This window comes from Ambystoma mexicanum, chromosome 1p (assembly GCF_040938575.1).
Source record: "Ambystoma mexicanum isolate Mex_15411 chromosome 1p, UKY_AmexF1_1, whole genome shotgun sequence".
Classification (NCBI taxonomy): Eukaryota; Metazoa; Chordata; class Amphibia; order Caudata; family Ambystomatidae; genus Ambystoma; species Ambystoma mexicanum.
This window is the reverse complement of record NC_090921.1, coordinates 1064455863-1064468877: the sequence shown is the minus strand read 5'-3', so window position 1 is coordinate 1064468877 and position 13015 is coordinate 1064455863. Positions and strand designations below refer to the sequence as shown.

At 41.4% G+C, this 13015-nt stretch overlaps 1 protein-coding gene across 1 annotated transcript in view; it reads right to left on the bottom strand.

Annotated features, from left to right (window-relative positions):
• Window positions 1-2024: 2024 nt before the first annotated feature.
• LOC138523425 (T-lymphocyte surface antigen Ly-9-like) overlaps window positions 2025-13015 on the bottom strand; it is a 240996-nt gene continuing 230005 nt past the window's right edge. Inside the window, exons 3-4 of the mRNA XM_069635439.1 lie at window positions 5193-5489; window positions 2025-2155 (exon numbers count right to left, since the gene is read on the bottom strand). Coding sequence (XP_069491540.1) covers window positions 2025-2155; window positions 5193-5489 — 428 coding nt within the window. The remainder of the gene's footprint in view (window positions 2156-5192; window positions 5490-13015) is intronic.

The following is a 13015-nucleotide window of genomic DNA, read 5'->3' as shown; positions in this document are numbered from 1 at the left end:
TGGCTGCCTTTACTGGCAGGATGATCTTTTCAATGTTGCTTTAATTGTTGTAGTCTAAATGCTTCAACTTTTTCAGTACACAACTGTTAGGTCACTCTGCTTTCTGTCACATCTAGTCGAGACTGATCTAGCTGGATCCATCTGATTTTGTAATCCTATTTTTAGTCACTAGCCAACATTATCAGTGGTTGACTTTAGTAACAGGATCATTCTTTTGACTATCCCTTTTAGATAAGCAGCACAGCCCCAGACATAAGTTTCCCAAGGGACAACTCAGTCCTTCTTTCAGTGACAGAAGCCGATTAGTTTAGGTGACTTGACCTTTTATTTGAATTGTGCCACACATTCACCTTAAGTCTCTTATGGTTTAGTTTTAGTGGATGGGTTAATGAAACTATCAATACATTTCCGTGTTGTGTGTTTATTGACCTACCCTACACTAGAAATGCCACTACCCCCATACAAAATGTTGTGCGGCTGACCCCCAAGGTGGCAGGTGTGGGCCTGGGTTGCTGTGCTGGCTGCCACACTATGGATAAAGCCAGCACAGACTAGAAGGGGAATGCCCCTCTGGGCTGATGCCAAAGGACCAACATCATGAGTAGTGGCTTGTTCGGGAGTGGGACTGCCATGGCCTGGATGGTGTGGGGCTTCTGTTGTGGGGAGTGGGAGGCAGGAGCCAGGTATGGGGCTTCTGCTCTGGCTGTTGGGGGGACAGGGTGCCAGGTATGGGTCTTGCAATCTTGGTGGTGGGGGCAGGATTCCAGATATGGGGTTTGTGTTATGGATGGTGGGGGGCAGGATGCCAGGTATGGGGCTTGTGTGCTGGATAGTGGAGGGGGGTGGTAGGATGCCAGGTATGGTGTTTGCTCTCCTGGTGGTCGGGGCATGGTGCCAGGTATGGGGTTTGTGCTCTTGGTAGTGGGGCAGGATGCCAAGTATAGAGTTTGTGATTTGGGTGGTGGGGGGCTGGATGCCAGGTATGGCGTTTGTGTTCCCATTGGTGGTGGGGGGGGGGGCAGGATGCCAGATATGGGACTTGGGTATTGGCCAAAACGACCGAATCCAGATGACCTACCCAACCAAAAGTCTGAAAGAAGGTACCACCAAATGTTCGACCTTCTTTCGGACTTTTGGTTGGGTAGGTCATCTGGATTCAGTTTAGGGCGAGAAGAGGTTGTGGGGCGGGGGCTGTGGGGTGTCCCCTGCAACATTCCGCTCACTCACCGCTCACTATACTGTATAGTATAGTGAGCAGGGGTTTGCGTGGGACACCTCTGCAGCTGAACGAAGACAAAAAAGAAAAGAAAAAAAAGGGGGAATGTTCAGGGGAGAAAAGACCAAAGATTATTTCGAACAAATAATATTCGGTCGTTTCTCCTTCGAACATTTCCACCTCGGTCAAATAAGCTTGTGCTTTGAGTATTGGGGGGAGAATGCAAAGTATGTGGCGTGTGCTCTAGGAAGTGGGGGACAGAATATCAAGTATTGACCTTGTGCTTTGGGTGGTGGGGGTAGGATGGCAGGTATGGGGCTTGTGCTCTGGGTGGTGGGGGCCTAGGGCAATGTCTGCTCTGGTGCTTTTACCGTGCAAAATGTTGGCAACACTGGTGCACAGTTTTTGTAAAAGTCATCTCAATCCTTCATCCAGGTCCTATGCAATCATAACATCAGAATATTCTTGTGTCTCCTCCTTTTCTATGCATATTTTCATTCTGAATAGTTTAATACCTTGGGTAATAATGAAAGTAAAACGAAAAAGGTGCAGCACGGACTTCTCTTTGAGCAACGGCTGCCTGATAAGCTCTAATACTATATGTTTGTATGTAACTGACATTTGCACAACATAACCAGTGTGCTATCATTTTCTAGGCAAAGCACATTATAAGGGTTGTAAAGGTATACCATCATTTTTAAAAAGGATACATAAGGAATGGTCTGACATTGACCCTGCATACAAGAGGAGAACCGGGAATGGGGTGAATTCTAAGATGTGAGACGCTGTAGTGTGCGGTGAAGTGGCGTTACCTGCCTTCATCTTTTCTTTTTGTCTTCTTCCTCATCTTTAAGTAAATGCACAGGCCAATGATTGCCAAAAGGATTGTGGCTGCAGCTTTGAAGAAGTAACCACTCACGTGAGAGTTCAGCAATTCACCTAGAACGATAGACAAAATATTCAGAATATTGTCCACATAGACAGCACACGTGAAGCGAATAGGTGAGTATGGGATTGGGAAGGATAATTGTCATATAGCGCCAACACATTTATGAATGCAGAATCAAAGAGACAATGGCAGGGACTGCCCACATTCTCTTAGGATGTGGGCCAGCAATGCCTGGCAGCATGACCCTGGAGAGGCTGAGGAATTAGTAAAGCACTGTCGAATGGGTTTTCATTTAGTACATTCATAAATGATTGAACGGGCGTATGGGGCAAATGATGAGGCAGCGTTTTTTTTCCCTTAGGTTGGAGAAGGGTTTGGGGTTCATTCCATATGAATCAACTGCAGTAATGAAATTCTCGCCCCTATGATGTCATGCAGCTTCTTGTCCCTAGTTTCCTTTCTTTCTAGCAGACATTTTCATTCGATTATCCGTTTGGCTAAAGTCAATGATTGTTCAACTGCTTATTAAAGGACGCATGCGCAGAGACTGATCAGGGGTGGACTGGCCTAGAGGGAACTCTGGAGAGTTCCCACTAGGTCTCTGCACCCTGGACCTCTTTTGTGTGGTTACGTATTTTATTTTCAAATTTTCTCATAGGAAAAGGGTTGGGCTTGCTGAAAATGTGTAATATGGGGCCATTTGGAAATGATTCCCAGGGCCTCTTTTGGTTCCCAGTCCACCCCTGAGACTGATGACTGCACGCTCCATCCCGTCCAGGGTTACTGGAGTATGGCCGCGGGCCTGAGCTCAGCGGAACAAACAAGCCCAAGCTGGACTGAATGGTGGACTGTTGCGATAACACTGAAATCATCACAGGGTGGAGATCCTGAGGCGAGACCAGAAGCTCAGAAGGGGATCCCTGCCCTCCATTAGGTCATGCTCCACCAACAGTAATTCCATATATGTCACTTCCCTTCATGAACATATAGATGGACTCGTGACATAAATAATCCCATTGTTTGGCGGGTAGCGGGATAAACATGCTGCAAGGCCTAGTCGCAGGTTTTTTCAGACGTCCCATGGTCAGGTGACCACAGGCCTATGAAGGTAATGGCTCTAAACGGTGGGCCAGGTTAGTTAAATGGATTTCATTATGGGCAGGTTGCTGCATTCCTAGACTTCTGTTTGCCATACACCTAAATTGTAGCGTATGGCTGGTTTTCTCGGACAGCACCAAGCAGGAGTGAAACTCTCATTTACAGATGCCGTCCAGCCCTATTCAAGCTAATGTGCTTAGTCTTAGGACTATCATGAGACATGCATAAAGAACCTCGACCAAACTCACTTAGCAATTCCACAATGAACCTTTAATACACTGAAAAGGACTGCAATGCATAACTGAAGAACATCCCCTCATTGGTAAATGTAAAAGTGGACTAAACTGACTATGGTTTCCAGCTTCGTATGGAATGTCAGGTGTGCATTCTAAGCACAGTGTATGATTGAGATTGCAAATTGATAAATTTGATTGCAACACGAGCTTAGTGTGCATAGAGGGGGAAGACGTTGCTATCATGTAACCACCGTAGCCCCGACCAAATATTAAGGCATAAGTCAAGGAGGGAAAGTGGCCAAAGAGATGGTGAGGGCAAATACAGATAGCCCCCATGTTCAGGGACGTTCAGGGCTAGTAATGGGCCAGAGTCCGAGCAGAGGCCCTCGCTTCGCTCGAGTCAATGTTAGGCTGAGGCTAGTGGGCTGTTACCGGCCCTGTACACCCCTGAATGCCAGAGTTATATCTTTATTGGAGAATGTTGTCTTCTCTGTGGACCATCACAAAGTGTGGAATCCAGGCTCTAACCAAAGTCAAAGAGTGTATTTGATGCTTCTCCTTGGTTCTTCTTACAGCATTCAGCGCTATAGCCAAACAGCATGCTTGGAAGGAGGCACCCACTGCCTGTAGATGCTGCATTCCAGGTTTTCCTTTGTGATGTGTACACACTTGCCACTGGTCAGGGACACATGGAAAACTGAGTTACAAGAAGCACCCGGTCAGGCTGTCCTTTTTCTCCCTCGACTCAGGACCACCAGCTTGGGCAGCATTCCCGTACCACACAATAGAGACCTCTGGTGTAGGTTCTAATGCTTCATTAGATTGCGCTGCCTCCCCATGGTTAACAATGGGAATATGAACATTCAGATGTTCTTGACTGTATGGGAAATTGGAATCTTAACTCTTTATTTGCAAAAATACCATCTACTGTATTTTTGGTTTCAATTGTTCTACTGTGGTTCTCTGCTGAATCGCTGAGATTAGACAATCCGATTGCAATACACAAACATAGCAAGTTTCCTAGTGGTCTCAAGGGACCAATTTGATTCTTCACCCTATTCCATTTTCAATACATGGCCTCGAAAAATATTGCAGCACCGTCAAAGAAATCCTTGCAACAATAAGAAAATGGCTCCTTGTGAAGAAGTTCCCGCAGTGGAACTGGCAACAGGACACAAAACTATTTGTCTGCTACTGCTGCCAACAGGGAACCCATTAAAACATTTTCACCAAATCTGACCAAATAATTAATTTACAGTCTGCTATTTCCTGCATTCTCTTTTTCCTTCTGATTAGGGACGGGGTGAAATTCATCAGCAGGACCGGCTGGATTAGCAAAGCCACCCAATGGGACCAGACGCAAGGATTGATATACCACTGGGTGGGTCTAAAGATTTCAAACCCCAACACTACCAAACTCAACATCCCTGCCACCAAGCATTGGGATGGAGTCATCCCATTGTGAAATAAAAGAAGACCTAACAAAGAGTCAAACATTAGACAAACTGGCCCTAATGTGGTTCTTGCCATTTTTGTGATCAAACTCATTTTAAAGTGACTGAGCAATCTAACATGCTTAGAGGTAATGAAAGAGTAGGAGTCCGTGCTTCAATAAAACACACCTTCCTTTGTCATGGATACCAAGCTTCATACAATGGCACTTATTTTTTGAAGAAGGAAACACAGACTCCCAAGTTCAAGCAATAAAGCAGATTTAATCTGTTCAAAGAAAAGAAAATTGCCAGTGACTTACCTGTCGGACAGACTGGAGAAATGGAGGCCTGCTTGTGGTCAGCAGGATTTCGGGCAAAACAGATGTACTCTTGGTCCAAGTTACTGGATATGTGAGTCTTCAGCGAAAGCTGGAGCTTAGTCCCATTAGCAATGTGCTGATACTCGGCTGCTTCACTTGCACCAGTCCTTGGCATCACCACTGCCCACGTAAAGCTGACACCCTGCTCAGAGGGGATCTGACAAGCCAGTGTGATGTTGCATCCATCCGATGTTTTTACGAAGGACTCATTTTTTATAAATGGGACTGGAACAGGATCTGATGTCAAATAATATAACATTGATAAGAGAAATGTAGTTTGTTTTAATGTACTTTTAACATGTCATCTTGCCTCGTCACTCAATTACTTTGTCTTCATTAGCATTTTGTGCTATTACAGTTAGCATAAGAAACGTGTGTTTTAGAATGAAAGTATGGTAAGATTTTGTGTAGAACCTTAAATTGAAAGTAATGTAGTCATTATTGAAATCTATATATATATTCAGTGAAAAAACTTTGTTAAAGGGATGTTATGGTTCCAAGTATAACCGAAAACCCCCTGAAATTAGCCAGTTATGGTAAACTCCGCAATCATAACTCGCACCACCACTTTGCACTGCTAAGACTAACACCCAGGATATCAAAGATGACATCACAAATGCCATTGATGACATCACTGATGACATCACATGTCTGGCTCCCTCCTTTTTCCTTTACTGCCATATGTAGGCCACATGGTTTTCTTCAGTCACAGTAAGGAACTAAAAATTCAAAAGGTACTATATTTGTAGACTTATTCTCCATATATGTGTTTACAGTAATTCTCTTAGGGTCCACTCACAGCATATGAAACATATACATATGGAAAGGGATAGGCTTGAAAGACAGCAATGCTTTCTATGCATGAAGATAATCAGTAAGGTTATCAACACTTTGTTATAGTTCTGCTGTTTTTTTATTACTGTACTTTCCCTGTATTTGCTCATATTTATATACTTTGTACTCACACTACTTTCCTTACGGTCCAGTTACATCATGTGATACTTATAATTAGGGGAAGTAGCAATCATTTCTGTGCATGAGGATAATCAGTTAGGTTACGAACATTGTTTGGTAGTACTGCTGCTTTTTTGCTTACTTCACTTTCCCTGTATATGCTCTATTTGTATGTGTTGTTGTCTCTTTGTGTTTTGTCTGTAATAATGCAATTATGTAGTAAGTGGGTGTTATGATAGTTTTCCTATTGTTTACAGCATGACCTAGTACGTCATACTGCATGTGTCTTTATAACATTCTGTAATCACTGGAGCGTGTTCGTGTATGGTTCTAGAATGTTGTTGGAGCCATACACGAAGATGCTCCAGGTTTGATGGTTGGCCTTCAAGGGGGCTCCTCCTAATAAACTAACGTAGTTATATTATACTACACTTTAATTGTGATAATTATTATACACAACAATTGGCGACGAGGAGCTGGGAGGGAGCCCCCAGATGCGAGAAGGGACTGAATAAGAAGACTCATTACACACAAAACAAGAGATTAACGACTGAACCTGCGCACGCCGGCGCATGAAACAACCAGAAAAAGAAGGCAAGTGCATGTGAGTGTGGTGGTACAGAACAAGGTGAATAAGTATTTAAAGTAAAACTGAATGAAATAACGCACCGTATGCATCTTCTAAACTGTGCTCGAGACGCGACTAACTGAAACAAATATTAGAGAAAAGCACCCGTATGCGTGCTCTACGTGCCGGCGTGCACGTCTTCAAGATTGGTTGGCATGACAACATGAACAAGTGCAAGCGAATACAATACGCTACGTGTTAAATAACGTACCTAACGAACCACGCTACAAGTCAAAGACTATACAGCCGCTTTGGATCTAATATGGCGCACGCGCGCTGCGGTAAATTTAGCGTTATTTAAGCAAAGTTGGTTATAAAAAAAAAAAAAAAGTAGTACCCAGTCGCATATAAGAAAAAAAAAAATTAGGCCAACTTGCAAAACAATATTGCTCCCCCAATGAAGTTTCTGAAATCCTGTGTGTCCATGGGAACAGTGGCAGGACAATTTTCAGGTATACCTGAGAGCAATAGGGGGATCCAAGTTTAATGATGACTTAAAGGAAGCAACATTGCTTAACTGTATAGGTACTGAGGCACTCAGAATTTTCAGGAATTTACCAGATTTGGACCACACAGATGTAGTTGTGGGTGGTGAATCATCAGCTGGAGCAAGAAAGTACGATGTAGCAATTACCAAACTGACCAAACATTTTGGAAACAAAACCAATGTTGTGTTGGAACGATAATGATTTTTCACGAGGAAACAAAATAAGGGTGAAAGCATAGATGCCTACATAGCTGCGTTGAGAGGTTTGATGGCCACATGCACATTCACAGGAGTGGCAGAGGAATATTTAAGAGACCAACTGGTATTACATGTGGCGGATACACGCATACAGCAACGTCTATGGCAAGCTAAGAATCCCACATTGGATCAGGCAATTGAAATAGCCAGGTCAATTGAGCTTGGTGAAAAATGCTTGAAGGAGGTACAAAGCAAAAAAGAGACTGCTGAGATAAACTCTGTCAGTGGAGTCACAGATGGACAGTATGGAAATGAAAAAGAGTTGATTGCCATTGTCAGAAGAATAGTCAAGGCAGATGCCGATGCTGGACAGAGACAAGAAAGAGATGGTTCATACAGGATGCCTAACAATTGCTTCAAATGTGGTCGTTTGAGACACATCAATGGGGAAAAAGAATGTCCTGCCATATCGGCTGAATGCTACAGGTGTGGAATGGTAGGCCATTTTGGGAAGTTGTGTCGTAATAGCAGAGGTAGAGGCAGATTCAATAACCGACATACAAGGTATAATGGTCGTTACAATAGAGGAAGAGGCAACACCACGACAAGCATAAAAGCCTTGGAAGAAATAGGCGGTCCAAGTAGCTTGTTAGCAATATCAAACAGATTTGAGGAACAAGTACAGATACTAGCTTTCAATTCTACCGAGAGTGGTGCCGGAGCATGGGTGTCAATGGAATTGGATGGAGTAACGTTAAGAGTTATGGTGGACACAGGTTCACCATATACCATGGTGGATGCAGACACGTACGTCAATGTACTAAAAAAAAGAATGGATGATTTACAACCGACAAAAATTAAGGCTACAGGATATGGCAAGTCTCCCATCAATGTAATTGGTTATGTGTGGGTACATCTGAATTTTGAAGGGAGGAAAACGTACTGTAAGTTATTTGTAGCTGAAGATGGATTTTCTATTGTTGGATGGTGGGAACAAGCAGCACTCAAGATTCGGATACATCCAGGAGAGAATGTACCAATTCTTTGCATTACTGAGAGTAGCTGTAGCACTTCAGAGAGTTTAGCCAAGAGTTTCCCCAAAGTGTTTAACGATAACATAGGGACCCTTAAAGGTTTCAAACACAAGATTATACTTAAAAGAGGAGCAAATCCTATAGTGCACAAAGTTAGAAACATACCCATTGGCACCAGAGAGGCATTAAAGAGTGAATTGGAGAAATTGATCATACAAGACATCATTGAACCAATAGAAAGTTCAGAATGGTTGTCCCCCATCGTTATTGTCAAAAAACCCAATGGATCGATTAGGATGTGTGTCGATCTGAGAGACCTAAATGCCAACATTTGGGTGGACCGCCACCCTCTACCGAATATAGGAGAAATGTTGACCACGATGAAACCAGCAAAATTGTTCACAACACTTGATTTGTCGTCAGCATATCATCAAGTGATGTTGGATGAAGAGTCCAGGCATTTGACATCATTCATTACCCCTCTAGGAGCATTTCGATATAAAAGAATGCCATTCGGATTAGCTTCTGCAGCTGCAGTATTTCAGCGTTTAATGCATCACCTGTTCAATGGTCTTCAAGGAGTTCATTATTTTCAGGACGATATATTGATATCAGCAATGTCCGAGGAAGAACATGATGCTAAGTTATTGGGAGTATTACAAGTTATACAGCAGAAAGGCATGACACTAAAAATCGATAAATGCAAGATAAAACAGAATGAGGTAACATATTTGGGTCATCGCATAAATGATGAAGGTATAAAACCCAAAGAATCGCTGGTTGACACCATTCTTAAGATTCCAGACCCACTCAACAAAGATCAACTACGCAGTTTTTTGGGATTAACAGAGTATTATTCGAAATTTGTAGACCATTATGCTGACAGAACAGAACAAATGAGAAAACTAATGTGCAAAGGTACAAGATTTGTTTGGTCTGAAGAATGCAAAAATGAATTTGAAACAATAAAATCACTGATCAACAAGGCACCGGCACTTAAAATGTTTGATTCAAAAGCAAAAACCAGAATATCAGTAGATGCCAGCAACATGGGACTGGGCGGTGTATTGGAGCAAGTTCAAGATGGTGAAGTGGTTCCCATTGCCTTTGCATCCAGGACGTTGAGAGGAGCTGAGAAAAATTACTCCACTATTGAGAAGGAGGCCTTAGGAGTTAAACAGGTCCTTGAACATTTTAAAAGTCTAGTGTGGGGCATACCGATTGAAGTCAGAACTGACCATAAACCATTAATACATGTTTTAAATTAAAAAAATCCACACATGACCTCACCGCGCATAAGAAGGTGGACCTTGATTATTATGCAATATAATGTCAGTATAAAATATACCCCTGGGAAGTCAAATGTAGTGGCAGATTGCTTTTCTCGTTTGCCATGCAGTTCTGATGTGATGGAAGATGAAGGAAATAGCGAACTAACAGACGATCAGAACATGGAGTGCATTATTGCACATATACATCCAAGTTTTTCAAAGGAAGAATGGATTGAGGCGAGAGAACAAGATTCTGAACAGAAACTAGTAAGGAAAGCCATTGAAAATGGGTGGACAGTTGTTGAAGAAAACATCAAATCCTGGGAAAAAATGAGAGATGAATTGACGTGCGATACTACATGCGTATATAGAGGAGATCGTATAATTCCCCCTGTGAAGATGAGAGAGAGAATTATGAAAATAGCGCATGAAGGACATGTAGGAAGAAATTTAACCAAAAGGAGGGTGAGAGAAGCTTACTGGTGGCCCAACATGTGGGGTGAACTAGAAGCTCTTGTCAGAGATTGCACAGCTTGTGCAGTAAGCGATAAAAGCAAGACAACACACGCCACACCATTACAACCAGTGGAAATCCCGAATACTGTATGGACAAAACTGGCCATTGATATAGCAGGACCATATGAAACTTTAGGGCCACAGAAAATCTATTTAATTGTGTTGGTTGACTATACGTCCAAATGGGTGGAGTGTGGCATAGTAGAAGAGTCCATATCAGCAATGAAGGTGATGAAGTTTTTAGAGGAGATCTTTAACAGAGAAGGGGAGCCTCAAGAAATAATATCAGACAATGGTGCCCAATTCATGTCAGGTGAAATTCAAAAATTTTTCAAGGAAAGAGCAATCAAACATTCCACCACAGCCTTATATCATCCCATGGCGAACGGATTGGTAGAAAGGATGAATCGTTTTATAAAAGGTATTATTCAGTTAGCCATTGTCAACAGCATACCTTGGAAAGAGACATTGAAAGAAGCACTAAATACATACAAAGTTACAACCCATTCAGTAACAGAAGAAGAACCTTTCACATTGATGAGAGGGAGAATAGCCACAAACAGACTTAGACCTTCGTGGATAACAAGAAGAAGGAATAAAGAAATTAACTTGGAAGAGATAGTCAACAGAGTAAGAAGGAAACAAGAAGTATACAAAAACTATTATGACACACAGAGACATGTCAAAGAATGCAGTTTTAAGAAAGGAGATTGGGTGAAAGTGAGAGAACCTAGGAGAGTGATGAAGGGAGAATCAAAATTTCGTTTTCCACAAGAAATAAAGGAATGTTCTGGAAAATCAGTAATTTTAGAAGATGGGAAAAAGTGGTCGTGTGATGACATTATCCTGGCTAAAGAGGAGGAAGTTGAAAGGAACAGGAGAGAATTGATGACAAAAGGAGAAATGTTCAAGGATAAGACTAATGAACTAAGATGCATGAACAAGTCGCATGTTCAAGAGAATAAAAAGGAAGAAAGGGCAGGAGATAACCAATCATCTGCGAGAATCAAGAAAAGAGTGTGGAATCGAAATCAAGACTATGTGTATTATTAGAGATCTCTTAAAAGATTTTAGACTACATCTCAACAAGCAACAAAGAATGTCTTGACAAACTGTATCCTTTTTTTTCTCGCTGTATATGTAGTCATTCATTGCACTTATGCATAATATGTAGATAACTGTAAATAGCCTTTCGGCTATTAATGTTTGTGTTAAATTATTATAGAAGGGAAGATGTTATGATAGTTTTCCTATTGTTTACAGCATGACCTAGTAGGTCATGCTGCATGTGTCTTTATAACATTCTGTAATCACTGGAGCGTGTTCGTGTATGGTTCTAGAATGTTGTTGGAGCCATACACGAAGATGCTCCAGGTTTGATGGTTGGCCTTCAAGGGGGCTCCTCCTAATAAACTAACGTAGTTATATTATACTACACTTTAATTGTGATAATTATTATACACAACAGTGGGTTTTATTACCTACTTATTACATGTTTCACAGTACGCAAAACTCTAATAAAAAAGCATTTATCATTTCACTATTAAACATGGCAAGATTATGAATATTGCACCCCCATCATGTATGCTGCACACAATGCCTATGTTTCTACATGAGTAGCTTAGTATACTGGAAAGAACTTCATAGTAGAATGCTATTTATATCAATGTATTGCTTAATGCACTACGTACCTCATGATATTTATTCTAATAATCCTTGACACTTTTTTCAACATTATAATAAGCACCCTTGTACAGACTTTTCAGGAAAAGTAAATGCACATGTGATGTCATCGGTGATGTCCTGGATGTTAGTCTTAGCAGTGCACAGTGGTGGCGCGAGTTATGGTTGTTTAGCTTACCATAACTGGCGAATTTCAGGGGTTTTCGGTTTTACTTGGAACCATAATGTCCCTTTAACAACGTTTTTTTCCACTGAATTTTATAGGTTTTTAGTAGCGCAACTTAACCATAACGTTTTTCGCTGAATATAGATACATAGATAATGTAAATTTGATAAATGTTTACTAGGATGCCCTTAGTTTATATACATATAACATAGGACATACAGAACCCCCTACCTGCACTAGTGGGTCTGATATCCGCGGAACATGCGCCTGTTCGCGGATGGACTCGGTCAACATCAACACTATCCAAAAACTCAGGGGGTATCTTACATTGTTATGTCATCCAAAAAAAAACACTAAACATGTTAAAAAAAAGCAGCACATGAATAAATGACATTCAATAATAAATAAGAAGTGAAACTGTATGTAAGACACTAACAGTCCAATTACATAGCATATGGAACATAGTGGAATATACCAAAACACAATAAATATGCCTCCAACAGAATTACCTCAAAGAAATTGCACAGCAAAAATTAACAGGACACCTACGCAGCAGTAACAGCAAAATTTAGCAAGAAACTAGTGAGTACACTACATTTGTTGTACATATTTATAAATTGTCTGCATTAGGTACACTAAAACTAATATAATTTTTTTTTTTTTTACACAGAAATGTCCAGTACTTTGGAACAGGCTGGAAGAAAATTTTCCTCGGGATGAAATGAGTGAAGACAGTGATATTAATGGTAGACACTACACTCCTCTATATAAGCCAATTAATAAACATTACTTTATGTGTACTTAACAATTTTTTTTAACAGACCAT